This window comes from Hemiscyllium ocellatum, chromosome 20 (assembly GCF_020745735.1).
Source record: "Hemiscyllium ocellatum isolate sHemOce1 chromosome 20, sHemOce1.pat.X.cur, whole genome shotgun sequence".
Classification (NCBI taxonomy): Eukaryota; Metazoa; Chordata; class Chondrichthyes; order Orectolobiformes; family Hemiscylliidae; genus Hemiscyllium; species Hemiscyllium ocellatum.
This window is the reverse complement of record NC_083420.1, coordinates 21750032-21771792: the sequence shown is the minus strand read 5'-3', so window position 1 is coordinate 21771792 and position 21761 is coordinate 21750032. Positions and strand designations below refer to the sequence as shown.

Here is a 21761-nt window from a genome sequence, read left to right as displayed (position 1 = left end):
TGTGCTGTTTTGTGCAGATGCAGACAGGCTTGTTGTTAGAAATCAGTAGAGTGTGTGGAGGGTCGAGAGAGAAAATAAATGCCTTGCTGGACAGCACAGAGACATCAATCTCACACTTGCATCGCGTGCATCTTCCTGCGCAACACAAATACTACGCATTTATTCAACCAAATGGCCATCAGTCCCAAGTGTCCCATTATGTTTAGGCATGCTATAAGATTTGTAGTTTGGTTTACTGTTTAGTCAGGTCTTTTCTTTTAAATGTACTGTTTAGGTTAGAGGTTTGAGTAAGGAACAATACATAAAGCTCACATTGAGAAAATAATGGAACTCACCATTCTGAATCATGGGACAAATATTTATCAAACTCCTGAATCCTCATGGTTCCCTGTTTTGGCACATGTCTGCTAAATAATACTTTGGCACTTGTATTAAATTATTAAATGACTGTTGGAAACCAGTTCAAAAAGAAATGGATGACCATATGAAAGGGGAAATTTCCAGGACTGTGGTGGAAGAATGGGCTGGATTGGGACTAATTAATGTAGCACTTTTAAAGAGCTGGCACAGGTGCACTGGGCAAAATGGTTGTCTCCTGTGCTGCAAGATTCTGTGATATGCAAAATGCAATGAGTTACTAACCCAACTTGTGTTGAAAGGTAAAATTTGATATTGTTTAAATATACCATTATGCACAGTGATATTTGAGAGGGACACTTAATTAAATTGCAGATGGTCTGCTTATGCAAATAAATGCTAGTAATGGCAATGAATGATGTATTAGTGGCTTTTGTTGAAGCAGTCTCGTTGTAATGTAGTCTTTACTCTATTAATTTACCTGGCCAAGGTTGACAGTTAAATAACAGTTTAGATTTTATTTGTGCAGTTGGTTTGGCTGCATTTGATACCTTTTTGTGTTTTTTTATTTTGTTAGTGAAGTACCAAATGGAGAAAATATCCTTTACAGAGAAATTACAGCAACAATTTAATTTATAATGTCCTTTAGTGATGGACCAGACGCTGCATCGGAATTATTTAGTGTGCTGCTGCTTTTTAATCAAAGTAAACTTGCATGTTTGTGGGCAGGGGGTTTGCAGTTTTCAGTTTCTTCTGTATTTTGATGTCTCTTTCTTTTTCTCTTCCTTTTGATAGACTGGAGCATTGCTGAGTGCATATGTTCAATTGTGTCACATTAGCACAGCATTGGCTGAGAAAACCTGGATCCAGCTCTTTCCAAGGCTATGGAAGATACTATCTGATAGGCAACAGCACGTGAGTGTTTGGACAAAAATGCTCAGTCCTGAAATTTTTCCATTTAATTATTTTATGGTCATCATATTAATATAGTTTTTTTCAGGTTTAAAGAGGTGCTATCTTTGTTTGTATAAAGTAAATCGAGAAACCGGAGTCCAAAAATCCCCCAGATGTATTGGTGGTGTTGATGGAAGGATAAAAGTTAGAACATTATGGGATAATATTCATGAGAAAGTGCTCCAGTTTAATGACCCATGAAAGTTGTCATCTGAGAATGAAGCACTCCCTCATCATTGCACCAGATTTTCAACCTGAACCATGACCTTCTCTCCATCATAAGGTGGGGATGTTTTTGCTGCTGATTGTACAATGTTCAGCACCATTCACATCTCCTCAGATACTAACTCTGTCTTTGTTCAAATGAAACAAGTTCTGGACAGGATCCAGACTTGGGCTGACAAGTAGCAAGTAAACTTGGTTGCACACAAATGTGAAGCATTGACCAAAGGCTCGCACTGCTGTGGCAAGTAACTCACTTCCTGACTCTCCAAAGCCTGTCACTATGTACAGGGCACAAAGCAGGAGTGTGATGGAATACTCCCCACCTGCCTGGGTGGGTACAGCTCCAAAAGCATTAAAGAACATTGTCACCATCTAGATAAAGCAACCCATTTAATTGGTACTACATCTGCAAGCATCCAGTCTCTTCACCACTGATGTTCAGTAGTAGCAATGTGTACAAGGTGCACTGCAAGAGTTCACCAAAGATCCTTGGACAGCAATGTCCAAACCCATGACCGCTTCTAATTAGAAGGACAAGAACAGCAGCTGCATGGGAACACCAACCTGCAAGGTACCCTTCAAACTGCTAAGCATCCTGACTTGGAAATATATTGCTGATACTTCACTGTTGCTGGCTTAAAATCCTGGAGTTTTCCCCCCACTGGCATTGTGGGTCAGCCTATAGTGTGTGAACTGTAGCGGTTCAAAATGGCAGCTCACACCACCACCACTACCACCACCTCGAAGGTAACTATGGGCGGGTAATAAACGCTAGCCAACCAGCAACACCCATGTAGCACGAGCAAATTAAAAAAGAAGTGCTTAAGAACCTGAAGGTGAGAGAATTACCCACTGAATCATGACTCATGTAGGTATTGGGGCTGTTTAGAACAAAGGGGCATAGACCTAAAATTGAAAGTGAAAGGTTTAAAATGGAGACCAAGAATTTTTTAATGTAGAGGCTTGTAATGCTGTAGAATACTAGAGTTAGTGATTGAAGCAGGCAGCATATTAGCAGTTAAGACTAAATTGTGCAGGGATTATACAGAAAGGGAAAAGAAAAGAGGATTTACGGATTTGGGTTCAAAGCAGCCACATGTAATTAGGACTACTGTGGAGGAGAAACATGGACAGTTTGGACTGAAGAGCTTCTTCCTCCTTTTGTAATTTCTATATATTATCTGGTGAGATCCATTAACTGAAGATGCAACCTGTCTCTTTCAAGAAGTGCAAATTATATTTCCCAAAAACTGAAAATCAAAAGTCTGGATCCAAAGCCTTTTTTAAAACTGACTGTGATACATAATGGTATTGTCTTTTCCAACAAAAATAGAAAAATATATTTCAAAAGTAAATTTCAAAGAATTATTCTGGCAAAACCTGTTAGCCTGTAGGTGTTTTATCATTCCCAGAAGTAGTAAAGTACTGCCATCACATGCAATTTCTCATATTATTGATCTTGAGGACTATCTCTCGAGGACTGAAGCTTTTCTTCCTCATTGTCTCTGATGTTGAATTTGAAAGAATTTTGTTTTAGAGAGCTTCGCTATAAAAGTATTTGAAAGTGTTACTCACTGCTAAAGTAATTTCTGTTTCAAGCCATGACTACTGCTGTGTTATAAGAATGAAGGAGTTTTGTTGGAGGGACATGTGCAAAAAGAGTAGTTCTCAACATAATTGTAATGACCTTAGAAACATGGAACATGTAACGGTATAGCGCTAATTAGCTCACAAATATCTTTCGAGGATGGCAAGCTTGCATCCGTATTCGGTTTAGCCAACATGTGACTCTAGCCCCACATTTCCCAGAATTTACAACATGAGAACAAGTCAGTCAATCCAACTATAGGACCATAAGAAGTAGAAATCAACGTAGGCCGTTTGGCCCCCCCAAGCCTGTTCTGCCATTCATTAGGATTGTAGCAGATCTGACATCCCTTGTGTCCATTTTCTTGCTTTTTTCTTTGCGAGCCTTGATTTACCTACTGATCAAGAATCTATGGATCTTAGCCTTAAATATACACAAGGACTGAGTCCCCGCAAACTCTCTCTGATAAGGAATTCCAAAGACGCAAACGTCTGAAGGAAGAAATTGCTCCTTGTCTGATTTAATTGATCTGTGCCTCTCTTCACGTTCTATATGAACTTCTTCCCATTTCTGTGCTCTTCATCATTCATTCGTTCACTAACATGATTGAATACTGAGACTTTAATAAATTAGCCAGTATAGAAAACCCAACACCATCACTGAAATAAAATAAAGAATTGCAGATGCTGAAAATCTGGAAAAAGAAAGAAATTGCTGGAGGAACTCAGCCAGTCAGCCAGCATCAGTGGAGAGAGAACAGAGTTAACATTTTGGTGTCCAGTGATCCTTCAGCAATTTCTCTGTGATCCAGCAGCATCACTGCCGTTTTATTCTGTTGACATTTTTTGTGTGCATTTTATAGTAGTAAAAAATTTGTTTTTAATTCAAACTCTTAAATGTTGTGACAGTAGTTGCCAGGATGCATGTGATTTTAATTTTTATTTGTTCCTGTCTTTAGTTTTAGAAATATGGATGTGACAAAAATCTTTTCTCCAAATGACTGTTATACTTTTGCTTCTCAGGCTCTGGCAGGAGAGATAAGTCCTTTTCTCTGCAGCGGAAGTCATCAAGTGCAGAGAGACTGCCAACCAAGTGCTCTGAACTGTTTTGTTGAGGCGATGTCCCAGTGCGTCCCCCACATTTCAATCAGGCCCTGTGTACTAAAGTATCTGGGCAAGACACACAACCTCTGGTTTCGATCCACGTTGATGCTGGAGCACCAGGCTTTTGAAAAAGGCTTGAGTCTTCAGATTAAGCCACGTCAGACATCTGAATTCTATGAGCAAGAAAGCATTACTCCGCCTCCACAAGTAAGTGTTTTTTTTTGCCTCAACCAGGACTTGAATATCTTTAGTGCCTCCCAAATGGGCAGAATGGGGAGTTACCTGACTGAAAGTGATACTGGTCCATGTTGGGTCAAGTCACCAAAATCCATATTGAAGTGAGATCGGTTTTAAGGAGCATCTTCAAGGCGAACAGAGAGCTGGAAAGGATTAGGAAAGCAAGTCCAAAACTGTGGAACCTAGGTAGCTGAATGGATGGTTGTCAAAGGTGGAGCAATTCAAACTGAAGATGGCCAAGAAACCAGAATCAGAGGAGTGCAGAGCTCTTGAATGTTTGTGGGACTAGTAGAAATTGCAGAGGGTGGGATAAGGCCGTGTACGAACTTTGAAAATCAGTAGAAGAATTTCAAAATCATAGAATTGCTGGTCTTGGCCAGACTATGCTAATGAACATAGGGCTGACTAGGGAATGGCATTGTGTGGATTATATATAAATATAAAATATATATGTAATTGCAACTTTGCAAACGTTTTCTGTAGTCTGCAGGAATCATGTGCTACAAAGGCTTGATTTGCAAGCAGGGCAATGGTGCAGAAATCACTGGTGGAGTGTGTGAAATTGAGGAAGTGCAAGAGGCCAGAAATAGATGTGTGCATTCCTAAATAATGATTTTAAGTACAGAAAAGAATCTGTCTTTTAATTTGGCTTTTCAGACTGAGTAATATAGTTAATTGATTTATTGGATTTTTTTTCAGTTGATAGCACGAGGGAGGATAAAGGGGAACCAGTCGATGTACTGGTGTGAAAGAGATGTTTCCTTTTGTTGAAGAATCTAGAACTGGGGGTTACGTTTTAAGAAGAGTTGGAGTGCCTATTTAAAGCAGGAGGAGAAGTTTTTCTCTCAAGGTTGTGAGCCTTTGTTTCCACTGTCCTTTGAGAGAAAGTTTGAGTTTTTGAATGTTTTTAAGGCAGAGGTATAGATTTTCGATTAGCAAAGTGGTAAAAATTTATTCGGCAACAGTGTTGAGTATTAGAATGTGGAGTTGAGGTTGCATTCAGATCAGCTATAATTACCTTGAATGGCAGAGCAAGTTTGAGGTACTGAGTGGCGTATGTCTGCTGCAACTCAGTAGCAAGGGGAAAATGAGGTGTATTTATTTTATTACATTTATTTTTCTGTTTGCTTGCTAGTGTAAAATCAATATCTGAGCACACAGGATTTGTCACATTATTGTGAATAGCTATCTTGAACATTTGGTGAATAGGCTGAGAATTGAAAATTACCTGTCAAGAGGAACATGATGTGAAATACAGCAGCATCACAAGGAGTATGATGTATGCAAAGATGCTTGGATTGTTCTCACCTTCACCCCCCCCACCCCCAAACAATTGAGCTGCAATGTCAAGAGCCGATTCTACCTTTTTACTGAGGATAGAATAAGCACTCAGACCATTTGGCCCATCATGCCTGTGGGATCTTTGAAATGAAAAAAACCCCAAAGAACTGCAGATGCTGGAAATCTGAAACAAAAATAGGAATGGCTGGGGAAACACAACAGATCTAGCAGCATCCTCCTTCAGAGCTGGGATCACACAGAACCCAAAATGTTAACTGTTTTCTCTCCCGAAGATGCTGCTAGACCTGCTGGATTTCTCCAGCGATTCTTGTTTTTGTTTCATCTTTTGAAGTGAATGTGGAGTGGTAATAACTGGTACAGTTGAATATAGTGTTCCACAGGATTTCGCTTAAATCCTGTCAGTAAGATCAAACATCAGGAGCTTTCTCTGTATGAATGGCGAACTGACTCCTTAGCCCTGGCTCATGGAGGCTAGTGGGATGAAATCCTTCTGGTTTCAAGCATGACTACTTTGTACAAAAGCACAATTAAAGAGCAGACATTTGTTTTGGATTGCAGTAGCTGCCCTCATGTGCTGGTCTTAAATTGGTGTACTTTTGTTTTCATGAAATACATGTGAACATGCTTTAATTCTAGTTATGAATATGAAAGGATCTCTTGAGGGAAATTTATGTCTGAAAACATAGTGGTCTTTTGATTCATGACCTCTCCCTCTGTTGTTTGGTGTCACCCCCAATTTGATGCTCAAAAGCATCTTGACTGAAGATAGTTCCATTTGATTTTATTTAGCATGTATGTTATTACTGAGTTTTTATGGTGACTTGGGGATGGTGGAATCTGGACCCTGATACATTTAACTCTATTGTGCCTTGTCTCTTTCTTTGTATCAATTCTGTTGTCTTTTGCTATTGACTTAATAGCAGTGGACAAAATGTTTCCTTCCTCAGTTACCGTTTACTATCTATATTCTAGTTTAACTCTAAATTTCATTTATCACCTGACTTTATTATCTTCTTCCTAAAGTGCTCTTTATATGTTTCATTGCTATTCATTTTTCTCTGGTTTACGTGACATGACACTGAAAAGCTGTGTGATCTGTGGAAAAGTGAGCACCAATTAATAACTACTTTGTTTCTATCTATTTTCACCTAGTGTTGCTTAAGCCATTCCATATTTGTTGTAAATGTAGTGAACATGTTGGGAGTTACCCAGTCAGGTGGCTGAAAGATGGAATTGTGGGTACCACTTGTAATGTTACCCAAGAGAAAAATAACATGGTTTCAAACTAATCTACCAATTTTAGTAATTGCAAAGATTTTATTACATAATTTTCTTTTGTCAGGCCATTAGTCAGATACGATTTACTAAGATGGTAGCATGCCAGGAACTATGGGAATTGTTTTTCTGAGAGCAGAAAATGTAACAGGCATATTTGGTAGAGATGCTCAAAACTGTAAGGTATTTTGGAGTAGATAAGGAGGTTAAATACCTCAATTTAAATAGTAGAGTGAGGTGAAGTAGTTTTACCTCATTGAGTTATTGTGACAAATGCAGTGCCAAAAAGAGTTGGAAGCAGATTCTGGTTTAACTTTCAAAAGGGAATTAGATAAATGTTTGAAAAGGAAACATTTCGAGGCGAACATTGCGAGTGAGAAAAAAGATAGTCACCATAGTCCCAAAGCGCCACAGGGTTACTCTCTCTCACTTCTCTCTCTCACTGACCTCAGACTTGAAATCCACAGAGTCAAAGCTACAGTTTCAAACTGGCAGCAGCCACAACACAGATTATTTTAGACAATGGAACACAGGTTTCTGCAACCAATGGACATGAATTTATTTCACAAGGGAACACACAATTTTCACACAGAATAGCCACTTCCTTTAACTCTATAATTAGAATTATTTTTTTCTCTTAGTATAGCATGTTGCACATTACCAACTCAATGCCTCTGATTTACTATTTTTTTTGCAGGAATGATTTATAATTACACTACTGGTTTAATTATGTTTACAGGAAATTTTAGATTCACTGGCTGAATTGTACTCCCTATTGCAAGAGGAGGATATGTGGGCTGGCCTTTGGCAAAAACGGTGCAAGTTTCCTGAGACTGCTACAGCAATCGCCTATGAGCAACATGGTTTCTTTGAGCAGGTATGCCTGTCTGTTAGACACTATCAAAGGTCTTGGGATTCGTTCTATGCCTCAAACAGTTGAGATGTCTGCTTTCATTTCACAGTTAATGCTTTCTAAGCTCTGCCTAATGCATACTAATGACTTGTTCAGGTATCCTGATTTGAGTTGCAATTTTCTCATAGTAAGCTTAGGGGAGTGGTCTTGGTAAAGAAATACTAATCGTGAAAGTTGGTAGTCAGGGCAAGTTTTTTTGTTTGCCAATGGATAATCAGTAGTTTTCCCTAACAACCCACTGATGGGTGTGCCGTCTTCAAGCAAGGAACAGGTCATTTTAAACATAGGATGCAGAGTTTTTTCCCCTCACAGATTCACCCAATTCGTATGTCAAATGTGGCCATTCAGGAAGATGACAACCATTGAATTCCCATGGTCATGGGAAGGAGTTAGGAGTTTTGTTTTTTAAAAAAAAGAGTCCGAACTCTGATATTGTGGAGACCATTCTTGCAGCAATGGATATTCACTCTATCTTTACAAATGTGTGCACACGGTCTTCAGCACATTTGACTTTCAGCATGTTTTTAGCTTAAGAAGTATGTGGAGCTGGGCAAATGAGCAAAAGGATAGTCACCATAATCCCAGAGAACCATAGGGTTACCCTCTCATATAGAGAGAGAGAGAGAGATGACTGGTGGTTGTTTCATCTGAGTGTCACCACACCTTGGTGCTGGGAGAGGTTGAGAAAAAGAATCCTTCATCTTACCTTTTGCCAGTGCTTGCAAATTGAGCAATGCCATGCATATTACTTTGCTCCGTTTTAGATTTTTTTAATAATGGTTTGCAATCATAGCCTTGAAGTAATCAAGCCTATATTTCTGTGAAGGCACAAGAAACTTATGAGAAGGCAATGGATAAAGCCAGAAAAGAGAATGAAAGAAATAATGCGTCACCTGCCATTTTTCCAGAGTATCAGCTGTGGGAGGACCACTGGAATCGGTAAGTGTATTAAATTCCTAGCTGGCATGAAGATTTTAAACAGCAACACTGTCTAATGTAGTTTGTTTCTCACACCGAAAACATTAGCTGTCTTTCCCCCTGGGCTCAGAGTTGCTCTGCTTGGATACCTGTTACTTAGATTAGATTACTTAGTGTGGAAACAGGCCCTTCGGCCCAACAAGTCCACACCGACCCACCGAAGCGCAACCCACCCAGACCCATTTCCCAACACCTAACACCACGGGCAATTTAGCATGGCCAGTTCACCTAACCTGCACATTTTTGGGTTGTGGGAGGAAACTGGAGCACCCGGAGGTCAGTTACAGTGGTATCTTTTAATCGTGCAGCCCAGTGTTACACGAAACCTTTCCCAAATCCCTGTTTGCATTCAGTTGGAGAACCATGTTCAAAGCTTGACATGCAACCTTTAGCAAGGGTGGCAAGATTTGATGTGGATATGGAGTGGGTTTACTAGGATGATCTGAGATGAGGCGATTCATTTATGCGGAGAGGTTTTGAGAAGCTGGGATTATAACTTGGCAAGATTGTGGGGTCAAGGTGGGTTTATAGATTACTAACCACTGCTATTTCTGATGAAGGGTCACTGGGCCTGAAACACAAACTCTGCTTTCTTCCCACAGATGCAGCCAGACCTGCTGAGTTTCTCCAGCAATTTGTTTTTGTTTCCGATTTCTGGCATTTTGGTTTGTGGACCAAACAGATTGCTCATTTGAAGAGTCTTTATATAGATGAGGGACCAAATGGCCTCCTAATGTGCTCTAAGTTTCTTTAAATGTGATGTTCTCCCAACACTTTTGGAAACCAAATTCCTCACTAGCATCACAAGATATACACCAATGATTTCATTCATTGTATTCAACAAAGGCACAGCTCATAATGGAAAAAGATGTTAAATAGATTGATTGGCTTCATAAGAATCAATGATATTACCTTCTCATGAACCTAATTTACTTGTTGCCCTTATTCTGTTTCACAAACAACAGCTGCTCAAAGGAACTGAATCAGTGGGAAGCACTGACAGAGTATGGTCAGTCTAAAGGCCATGTTAATCCTTATCTGGTATTGGAATGTGCTTGGAGAGTCTCTAACTGGACTGCTATGAAAGAAGCACTGGTGCAGGTAAGCAACTTTTGTAGTAGATGCGCCAGTTTATGTTCTGTAATAATTAATATTTCAAATCCTTTCTGTTTTTCCTTTTAATTACCATAATTTTACTTCCAAAATATCTATCTTAATGTGGCTCTACTTTGCTTTCAACAATTGTACCTTCGTGAATAGTTCTGCTAAAGCAGTGTGGATGGGTCAAGTGCTACTTAGGTTGGCTGTTGGTATTAAATGTAATTTTGTTTATATTAAATAATTCTTATTAAATTATTTGGTTATTTTATATGAACGCTCTAATTCTACATCCATTGTTTGTACAGACTCTGAGAGTCCCTTGTCTCAAGTCTGAAAATTCACCACTTTCTACTTGCAATTTTTGGGAAACCTCCCTCGCTGAAAGGGTGAGGTTGCTTATTGCCAGTGCTAAGAGGCCAAATGCTTCTGCCAGTCTGCACACATTCTTGGACCTGAGAGGTGAATATTCCTTCAGAGTGTCTGTCTTCTGTTTTGGCTAGTAGAGGAGATTGGTAATTGTGTATAATTCTCTACTTAGTGGCAAGACCCTCATACTTGGCAGAGAGACCTTTTCACCTGCTGGCCACCCGACTGAGTTTAAAAAATATCTCTTGACAAAATGCCTGTCGGGTGACTGGTGTGACCTGAACCAAGTAGAGAAAGGCTCTGACTTTGTGCTAACTGCACTCTGGCGATGGCTTGTTTTCAATTGGAAAGCTGGTCCAGAGATCAATTGCAGCATTGAACCAATTTCCTTTTATTTCTATAACTGAGTACAGATATTCCACCCTCAGTATTTCTCTCAGAACTGCTGAATAGTCAGTGTTGTGCTGTCAAACGTGGAAATCTTCTGTCCTAAAGGAGGATTATATTCCCAAATGTTCTATTCCTCATCTGATAACTGATTGCATTTAGTTTTGCTTTATTGTATTTATGGATCAGCTGTTGAATAATTGCATGAGCATCTGCTTGTTACTAATTTGTTGTTTATCACGGTTCCAATATCTGAGAAATAAAGCACAGTTTCTCAAAGAAAACACATTTTAAGACTTTTGAAGTGGAGCGGCAAGTGATTTTGAAAAATTAATTTATTCATGTGATATGGGCATTGTTGACAAGCCCAGCATTTATTGCTGTTTCCCTTGTGCATTGGCGATGTTTAACAAAGAACATGTGGCACAGAGTGTATTGTTGTTATTAATGACAGGAGAGATAAACAGCACATGTTCACAATATTATTAAGACTGGATGCATGCTTCTGTAAATATGTATTTTCTTTTGTTAATTTTTATGATTGCACATTCAGAACAAAGCCAAGAGCTTTTGCACAAAAAAGTCTTCAGCTCCTGCTGTTCATTCAGCCTCTTCAGCATCGCATCCATTAGTTCTTGGGGGGTTACATTTCATCAGCTCTAGCCTATAGCAGCTGGTGTGTTTTATTACAACTGATGAGAACTGGCTTGTAATAACTTGGCATGTTGATAAAATCATTTTGAAAATATTCTGATGTTCTGTTATTTAAGGAGACAGAAAGTTCAGGGTACCTTATTATCTCTAGCAGCATTCATTCAAAGATGGTCTTTGGAACCGTGGTGTTTGGTTCTAAGAACAACTTGTACTACTGCAGCAAAAACTTCAGTCATTAGTTTTTTGCATAGACATGCTAGAACAGTTTCTTTACTCGTCTATGGATCATCTGTATTCTTTATTTGTTCTATTAACCTAGCTCATCCCAATCAAACAATTGAAGCCTAATCCTTCATGTTTTGTGCGATTCCAAACTGCGTTCCAATGTATTTAACCCCTCTATCTTTCAAAATATATTTGGGGCAGTTTTAACAGAGCATTCAGTTGGAATTTACGTGAGATCAGGTGGGATGTCAAGTGTTATACGTTGTGCAATATTTTTCTCCAATAACTTCAACCGGATTTCCACTACTCCCTCAGAACAAATACTTTCTGACATGCTCCTGAACAGCCTAGCTCTAATTTTAAGTTTCAGTATGGATTCCCTCAAGAGTGGAAATTTTTGTGTTCACCCTATCAGATTCTTCGATCATGTCAAATGCCGTAGTTAAATCACTTTAATCTTCCATACGAAATGAAATTGCTAGGTTTGTATTCAAGTCTATGCACATCATTTAACCTTTTTATCTCCTGTATCATTTTAATAAATCTCCACTGCATCAGCTCCAAGGTCATATCCTTCCTGAGGTGCGGTGTCCAGAAGTGAATGCATTTCTCCAAAATGTGGTATAACCAATGCACTTTATGACACCAGCATAACTCCACTGTCTTTGTATGCTATTGTGTAGAGGCAGCTAAGTACATTACCACTTGCAATAGATTTCAATTTTGAGAGTATGGGGACCTTTGAAACTTGCTACAAAAATATTTTAGTGAAATTATTTTGCTTTCAAGGTATTGCATCTGTATTTACATGTGCCCATTTGTCATTGCTAATTTTATGTATCTTGTGCCTGGAGCCTAGAAGTCTAATACTCCTGAGAATGCTATAGCAGCCTCTTGTGGGTTCTAAATTTAGTCCTTCACGTAGCTTTGTTCCCATAAGCTTCAACCTCTCCAGTTATGTAATTTAGAAATATCTCATGTGTAACAGTGTCTTAACCCCAGTAGTGTCTGATTTTAATCTGTTGTATTTCAGTAATCTAAGTGGAGAAAGTATATATAAAGAGTTCCCCTTGGGCTGACTGCTGTGTATTGGCAATTTGCATAGTATTCCTTTTCCCTTTTGCTCAGTTTAATATTGAGATATGTCAGAATCAAACATTTTTAAGGGCAAAAGATAAACGTCATATTTGGGAGCAATTTGTTTGAGTCAAGAAGAATCATTCATTCAGTTGCCATCATTTAAGAAGCCTTGTCCGTGCAATTTTAGTTTTCTCCCTCTCATCCATTTGCCATTGGTGTGTGTTATGTGAAGCATGACACATTTAAAGATCAATGAAGATCCTGCAAGACCGAAAACTTTGCTGCCACATAGCAAGGGCGGCACGGTGGCACAGTGGTTAACACTGCTGCCTCACAGCGCCTGAGACCCGGGTTCAATTCCCGACTCAGGCGACTGACTGTGTGGAGTTTGCACGTTGTGGGTTTCCTCCGGGTGCTCCGGTTTCCTCCCACAGTCCAAAGATGTGCGGGTCAGGTGAATTGGCCATGCTAAATTGCCCGTAGATTAGGTAAGGGGTAAATGTAGGGGTATGGGTGAGTTGTGCTTCGGCGGGTCGGTGTGGACTTGTTGGGCCAAAGGGCCTGTTTCCACACTAAGTAATCTAAATGCAGCATTATGGGATCATACTAGTATGGCCTATCATACTAGTGCTAGCTGTTTGTTGGAACTGTTTGTTTAGTCCCTGTTTTTTGTCACCTTTGAATTCCTTTCTGAAAGTTACTTTTTAATCAACCAAGATCCTTTTCCACAAGAAGTGCATTCCAGCTCTTAACTGCACAAAGAAATGTTCTTCTCCCCTTTTTGACAATTATCTGAAATTTGAAGCCTCTGTTTATTAACCCTCCAGTGGAGGGAAATAATTTCTTAGTATTTACTCCACTATATTCCCCCCTCCTTTTGATGGGCTTTGAGAGTACACAGAATGCAGCAGGCTTGTCAGTTACCATTTTTGGCAAAGGAACTTGAACATTTTCAAACAAATAATATTGCTGCTGTGGCTGGAGGCTTGTATAGTCACACAAAAGCAACTTGAAGGGCTCTGATTTTCTTTGAAAACATAATGCAGAATGTAGTTCAAATCTCTTCTCTCGTGAGTGAGTTTTCACTTTGTTAGGGTCTATAGTCTGAAGGTGACATATGTTCTTTTAAGTTTTATATCTGCATTGACCATCTTTGGTAAGGAGGAAATGCTGTGGTGAGCTCAGTGATCCTTTTAAAACACTTCAGGTGGAGCTGAGTTGCCCAAAGGAGATGGCATGGAAAGTCAACATGTACCGAGGCTACTTGGCTATTTGTCACCCTGAAGAACAGCAGCTCAACTTTATCGAACGTCTGGTAGAGATGGCCAGCAGTCTAGCAATCCGTGAATGGCGGAGACTCCCACACATTGTGTCTCATGTCCATACGCCATTGCTTCAGGTGAGTGTGCCATGCTGACATCACTGGGATTTGGCAGTTCACAACAATGTGATAAACTTGTAAATCTGTAATGTGCAGAAATCAGTGTGGATTTGATGAGACAAATGGCTTGCTCCCACACTGTCGGGATTCTGTGATAAGTATTAGGAGCAGGAACTGGCTATTTGGTCCCCTCAAACCTACCCAGCCATTCAGCAAGGTCATGGTTAATCTGTTCCTGCTCACAACTCCTCTTTCATGCCAGCTCAGTATAGCCAACTGATATTCCAAAAATCTATTTACCTGCATTTTAAACATGAATGCTTGCTTACTTTTAGTGATCAAGTCTCCACGAAGAAATTCCTTTGCATCTATTTTAAATGTGTACCTCGTTATTTTGTAACTATATCCCCTAATTCAAGATTTCCCCCACTATTGGAAACATCTCAAAATCTAACCTGCCAAGCCACCTCGGAACTTCAACACTTCAGTAAGATCACCCCTCATTCTTTTGAACACTAGTGAATAAAGTTCTAACCTTTTGAGCTGTTCTTGATATGTCAGTTCATTCATTCCAGGAATCAGATGAGTGAATCTCTTTTGAACAGCCCCAACGCCAGTATTTTTTTTAAAATTAATTCATGGAAGGAGGGTGTCACTGGCTAAGTCAGCATTTATTGCCCATTCCTAATAGCCCAGAGAGCAGTTAACAGTGAGCCACATTGCTGTGGTTGTCACATGTAGGTCAGACCAGGTAAGGATAGCAGTTTCCTTCCTTAAAACTCATCTGGTTAATGTCCTTTTCCAACAATTGGCAATAGATTGATGGTTATCATTAGACTCTTAATGCTAGATTTGTATTGATTTCAAATTTCACCATCTGCCATGGCAGGATTCGAACCCAGATCCCTAGGACATTCCTTTGGTCTCTAGATTAACAGTCCAGCGATAATACCACTAGACCATCACTGTCCCCTTTATCCTTTATCCTTCCATAAATATGATAGCAAAACTTCAGCTTTGTTTGCTCTGGACTGGTGTCCGTGTTGAACAGCAAATTCCAAGATCATCATAATTCAGGGCAGACATAAAAGTTATTGGATTTAGATTTGAATACTGTCATGTAATATTTACCTTGAATATACGTAATTCAAAATTGTTAGAATATAATTGATTTGATTGAATAAATGGACAGTTCTTTGTTTGCACTTTATAGGGGTTTTAGCCATCAAACTTTATATTTGAAGGACTCCATTAGGAAGTTGCCAGCATTTGTTATAGTTATAATTGTTAAAGTTTTCAGTTATTATAGTAGCTTCAAAAGGATTAAAAGACATGTCTCCAGCAGCTCCAGTGTTGTACCTTTGACAGGTTTAAGATGCCACATGTCACCACATGCTGTATATGTGCTGTTAACATATAAGCATGTTCAGTGATAACTTTTACTATTCATTGTGCATGCCTTTGAATTGGATTGTTTACAACACTTCAGGCGTGCTACAAGTTCTCTCACTCTACTTGGTAAATCTATATTTACGGTTGACATTAGAATGGAATGCATCTTTTCAGTGGAACTTAATGTTGATGGAATTTTGTTCAAATTGTAGGCGGCTCAGCAAATTATTGAACTGCAGGAAGCTGCTCAAATAAATGCTGGTTTACAGCCTGCCAATTTGGGGAGGAATACAAGTTTACATGACATGAAGACTGTGGTGAAAACTTGGCGGAATCGTTTGCCCATTGTGTCCGATGACCTTTCTCACTGGAGCAGCATCTTCATGTGGAGACAACATCATTATCAAGGTATGACCTGATATACCTGCCAACATGCATTTTTACGTAACATTACTTGTGTATGTTAATGGTGCATTGTGATGAGACTTGTACATTTCTGAGTTCTAAAATACTGATGTATCTGTGTAGGCTTCAGCAGCTTTTCAGTGAATGTATGCCCTTAGATTTCGGTGTAAGAATAAGCTATTTGTATTAGAGATAGTTAATGGAATTGATAGGGTAAACAGATTGACTGGGGCTAGGAATCTAGATCGCGAGGGGTTAATCTTAAAATTAAAGCTAGACTGACCAGTGGTGACACAAGGAAGCACTTCCCATGAAAGCATCATGGAAGCTTAAGACTGTAATCCCCTATAATGCTGTTTTGGTGTGTCGATTGAGAATTTCCAGACTGGAAAAGTTGAGACGTTTGAGGTACAAATGGAATCATCTAATTGGGTGGCAGAGCAGGCTCAAACAGGCCTTCTGTTCCTGCATTCAGCCAATAGGAAATTGATAGGTTAATTCATATATTATACGATATGTACACCACAGAACTGGGCAATTAAATCCAACAAGTCTATCGTTTTAAACATGCATGCATGGATCATATTTAAAACCCATCTAGGAATCAGCTCTTGTTTTCCAAAAGATAAATGTAATCAGATTGAATAGTTCACAAGTCGGCGCAACATCGAGGGCCGAAGGGCTGTATTGTTCTGTGTTCTAGTTTTAGTATTTGGTAAGATTAAAACACATGTGGTGTTATACATTTTAGTTAGCTATTGGAATTGTGATCCCATGCTCTGAAATTCTGTCTCCAAACCCATCTGCATCTCACTGACCTGAAGCATTAGCAGAGCAAAATATGGGTTAATGATGGTGAAGCTATTGCCATTCTCCATGATTGGAATGCTGAGGGACAAGGCAAATTTGAGAATTGTGTGTAAATCAGAAGTTATGGGGGTCAACTTAAACCAATAATTCAGCCATTGGGACAAAAGTGACTTGATTATCATATGTAGTGTACATTATAAAGATTAAAATTGTTGTGCTGTTGACTATTTAAGAACTTAAGCCCTAGATTTGAGGCATTATTTATTTAATTTTATAAGAAATTAATTAATCTGGTTATTAAGATAGTTGTAATAAATTGACGTTGATTTTCAACTTTTAGTCTAATTTTGAATAAAATGTGCTGTACAATAGCTCATTCAGCCTATACAACATTTTTATTTAGCTTTCAAAGTTCAGTAGTTTTGGAAGAAAATGGAATTTGTTTAATCAGTACGCAAGCAAAAATGGTGATTGAGTTGAACAAACTGACTTGGAGCTTGTTCTTATGTCAACCCATGTGTGGCCTGCCATTGTAAAAAGGAAGGACAAGTTTGCATTTGTGTATTGCTCCTTTCATAACCTCAGCACATCCCAAGAGCAAGACTGCAGCTCCAAGGTACTTAATTGGGAGTAGTACTAATATGTAGGGAACACCAAACTAAATGCTACCATTTTATTTCTGATTTGGTGGAAAACATGTTTTTGCACACTAACAAACTAATGTAAGGCTTAGTTTTATTTTTGTGCTAAGCCTTAGGCTCTTAGCTCAGCTGGAGTAGTTTAGGCAGGTGCTTATTGGGAATGAATGTCCTGTACAAGGATGTTTGAAAGTATAATGGTGAGATAGCCTATTTGTATAGGCAGCAGAGCAGATACAAGATTAAGGAATAGGTCAATATTCATGTTCGCTGAAGATGAGCTATGTGGCAGAATGCAGTGGAATTGTGTGGGGGTGATGTGGAAGAGGAAGAACTAGGGAAAAGTTACAGAATAAATTAAAGACTTTCCCTTTCCATGCAAAGGGTTGGGGGGGGGGGGGGGGGGGGGGGAAATGTGGGGTGAAGATTTCTAAAAGTGATATTGATGTTGGTGCCCAAAGATATTCAGGGTTACACAGCCAAGGTGTGTAGATGGAATCAAGATACTTATCGACCGCATCTCGTTAAACGGCAGAATAGGGTTGAATAGCATACTCCTGTTCTTATGTTTTTCTCATTTAAGCAAATAATGTTGCAGAACAGTTATCTGTCCCTCCTTACAAAAAATAAATAGTAAAAAACTTTGCAGTAAGATTTGAAGCTGTAATTTAATAGAGTTTAACCATAGCGCACTCCAGGAAATTTGCTATTTTTCGCATTTCCATTCGTTTCAGTGGGACGAACTGCAGCTGATCTTACAAAACTGAAAGCAGGTATGGAACAAATGAGTTTGTAAAATCAAAATGACCTTGGGTTTGAACTCATTTAATGTTGAAATGTTTGTGAATACTTGCAGGAGTTACACTCACCTCATGGTAAAACCTGCTAAAACTCAAAACATTTCCATGTGCGTCACCATTTCTCTTTGCTACAATGTTATAAGATCGACCTGCTCTGTAAATTGGATATCCTAATCAAGGGACAAGATTCAATTTTAAATTTGTAAATCTGAACTTCAGAGTGAGTTGTTAGTCTAGCTTTGAATGCAATACTGTTTTATTTTCATAGATATATTGGAGTTTCACATTTACTCATTCCTTAACTTTTATCAATAATTCAAAATCATAGAATAGCTACAACACAGAAGGAGGCCATTCGACCATCATGCCAATGATGGATATGGAGAACAGAATCTGAATTTCACAGATGTGAATCATTCATAATTTTCCTCACGAGTCAATGCACGAAAGCAAGGCTTGGTCAAGTATAAAATTAAAAACATCATTGAGCATTCAGAAACTAAGTTGCTGTTTGTTTGAATATGTTAATACGTTGAGAGAACAGGTTCAACAGGCTAAATGGCTACCCCTGTTCTTATATTGCTAATTTCCATTTGCCACCATTAGATATGTTCATGTCTTTTGAGAATGTCCCACATATCATCATGTCAGCCCAATAGTTTTAATCAATGTCAAATGGCCAAATGTAAATCTTGCGTCAACTGCAATGAGATAAAATTCGATCATCAGTTTCATTTGTAAATGAATATTTGGTGGTTGTTAGTCTTTTTAATGTGGCTCATTTCCAAAATGTCTTTAAAGGGTCTCAAAAAATTTTGTTCCCCTCAAATTTGAAAATAATCAGCTACTTTAATTTTCTTTTTCTCCAAAGCGATCGTGGCAGCCTATGAAAACAGCTCTCAGCATGACCCCAACTCAAATAACGCCATGCTGGGAGTCCATGCCTCTGCCTCAGCTATCATCCAGTATGGGAAGATTGCCCGTAAGCAGGGCCTGGTGAACGTAGCCCTTGATATCCTCAGTCGCATCCATACTATTCCCACCGTGCCCATCGTGGACTGCTTTCAGAAGATTCGACAGCAGGTCAAGTGCTACCTCCAGCAGGCTGGAGTTATGGGCAAGAATGAATGTATGCAGGTAGGCAATGTGACCATTCCTTCACAAAAAAATGGGGTGAAGAATCTGGTTGAGTGCTGGAAGAGAACGAGCAGAAGTCCACTATGTCACTTGAGTAATTGTCTGTGATGAGGTTTGTGACAGAGAAGAGTCATTATATATTTGCAACTACTATAGAAATTAAGCAAAAAATATATAAATTGGATTGTTTTGAATTGAAATGCAGTGACAGAAATGATGTGAAAAGTATGATCTGTAATTGCATAAAGGTACGTAACGCAAGGGAATTGGAAACATTCATAAAGATCACGGTTGCTTTTATCTCTACATGGCAAAATCAATAACTTATTAAGAATAATTGATCATCTGTTGAGTTACAAAGCTGTCAGGTAATAACTGCTGTTCAGAGCCTGATCAAACAAAAGGTCACTAATTGAGCTATCTTGAGACCTCAAACTTCTCTTATAAAGACTGCTTTGCCAGACTTTTATTAATAAATCAGTACATCATGTATTCAGTCTTCAACTTTGTTTCACGCAGGGTTTGGAAGTTATTGAATCTACAAATCTGAAGTATTTCACAAAGGAGATGACAGCTGAATTCTACGCACTGAAAGGAATGTTCCTTGCACAGATTAATAAGTATGTAAAAATGACAGGGAACTTAATCCACTCCTTTTTACCATTAAGGGGTCTAATTCCACTATTTGCTAATAATTAATGTGGGAGTGTGCATTTATTTAGAAATCATTGTTTTAGATTTGTTGCAAATATGAGAAGATCTTGCTTTAACTTGTAATTCTGTTTCACTCTTAATTCCCACATGCATATCTCTCATTCTGGTCAACCTTGAATTGCTACTCTCTATTCTTTCTAAAGCATTTTGCACAAGGTGTGGATAGTTTTAAGGAGAAGAGTCTTCTCATTTTCTACCCTGGGATATGTTTGCAATTTCTCTCAATCCAGAAAAGAGAAGAAAGAATTAGTGTTGCAAAACTGTTCACTAAAGTTGCTGATACATCATTTCAGTTTATCTAATGAAAGTTACAATACAAGTCAATGACAGACTTTTCTTTTACTTTTTTTTAAACCTCTTTCCCTTTTTCACCCTCCTCAGTGTAAAATTTTGGATCTCTTAACTACTTCATATTATACTCCTACTGGAAACTGATAAAACTCACCCAACTGAAGCAAGCATGCTTCATTGATCAGGGACCTCTGGCTTAAATTCATAACCTTGCTTGGGAGTTGAACTGTCAACTGCTTGAGCTGCTGTACCTTGAATATATTCCTTGTTTCTATTCACTATTTGCTTCTGAATGGTGCTACATTGTCAAAAGGAAATCTTAATTTGCTTGATCATACTTGTCCAATACTTTTATCATGTATGTTGGGTAACTCCATGCCACCTCATCACTTTTATTTTTATTTCCCCTGCATTGTATGGTTTGATTTAAGTGTGTTATTCAAAAACATGTGTTTGACATACAAATATGGCACTCTGGATGCTATCTTTAAAACTAAAGCAAATTGTTTGGATGCTGGATGTCTGAAGAATTCATAAGAGAATGAATCATTGAGCAGCTTAGGCAATGTCTGAGAGAGGAAAGTGGGGTTCAAGTTTTTTCTGCTCAGTGTTTCACCTTTAAATGCTAACAGTCTTTCTCTGTTCACTAATGCTGCCTGAGCTGTGTCACCGAGGTTTTTCAGCTTTCATTTGAAGTTATCTGTATGTCGGGTCATGGTGATGTAATTATTTGTTAGGTGAACATTCTTGAAGAATACGAAGCATCCATTCCTCAGCTGGATTTCCAGCACCTCATACTACATGGTGTCTTCCTCAAGTGGTTTGCCGTTATAGAACCAAATTGACCAGTTTGGACAACTTCCACTCATACCACCCTTGCTGTCACACAGGTTGACACCCCCCCCCACCATTTGCGAGAAAATGTACGTTTTTCTAGCTGCTATATGATGTATACTTAGGAGCAAGTTTCATTTTTTTTTTGTGGGCTGCATATCCTTGATTTTCACCTTTGAAACAAATTATATTCCTGTTACCTTTAAGATCCCAGTGTCATGGATATTTCATCAGTGCTAAGCCTCCACAGTGAGGCTTCAATGAACATCCATTCATCCTTATAGTAAAGTATAAAAATTCTACACACCATTTGTCTTGAAAATGCTTCACAGGGGAAACAGGTTAACTTTGAAAGATTTAAAGTTAGTTTTAAATTCACTTGTTATATTTTTCCATGAAGTATGTTGTTTACTACTTCATACTTTTTAATAATTTGTTTTTTCAAGTTTACCCATCTACCATGCTTTTTAGCATGAGAATCACTTCTTCCTCGCACCAATGAAAGAGCTTTTTTTTTGATGCCACAGACATTCATATCACTGTTTGAAAACTCATAATTGAAACTACAATTGACAAGTTATTCAGCTTGCATTTTGCTCACCATTTAAGCAAAC

General features: G+C 38.7%; 1 protein-coding gene across 2 annotated transcripts in view; it reads left to right on the top strand.

Annotated features, from left to right (window-relative positions):
* The window catches only part of trrap (transformation/transcription domain-associated protein), a 211024-nt gene that overhangs the window by 135263 nt on the left and 54000 nt on the right, over positions 1-21761 (top strand). For both annotated transcript variants that reach the window (XM_060840562.1, XM_060840563.1), the window contains 9 exons: positions 1153-1272; positions 4147-4434; positions 7781-7918; positions 8781-8893; positions 9898-10033; positions 13953-14144; positions 15731-15926; positions 19043-19308; positions 19828-19928. In XM_060840562.1, the coding sequence (XP_060696545.1) occupies positions 1153-1272; positions 4147-4434; positions 7781-7918; positions 8781-8893; positions 9898-10033; positions 13953-14144; positions 15731-15926; positions 19043-19308; positions 19828-19928 (1550 nt within the window). The remainder of the gene's footprint in view (positions 1-1152; positions 1273-4146; positions 4435-7780; positions 7919-8780; positions 8894-9897; positions 10034-13952; positions 14145-15730; positions 15927-19042; positions 19309-19827; positions 19929-21761) is intronic.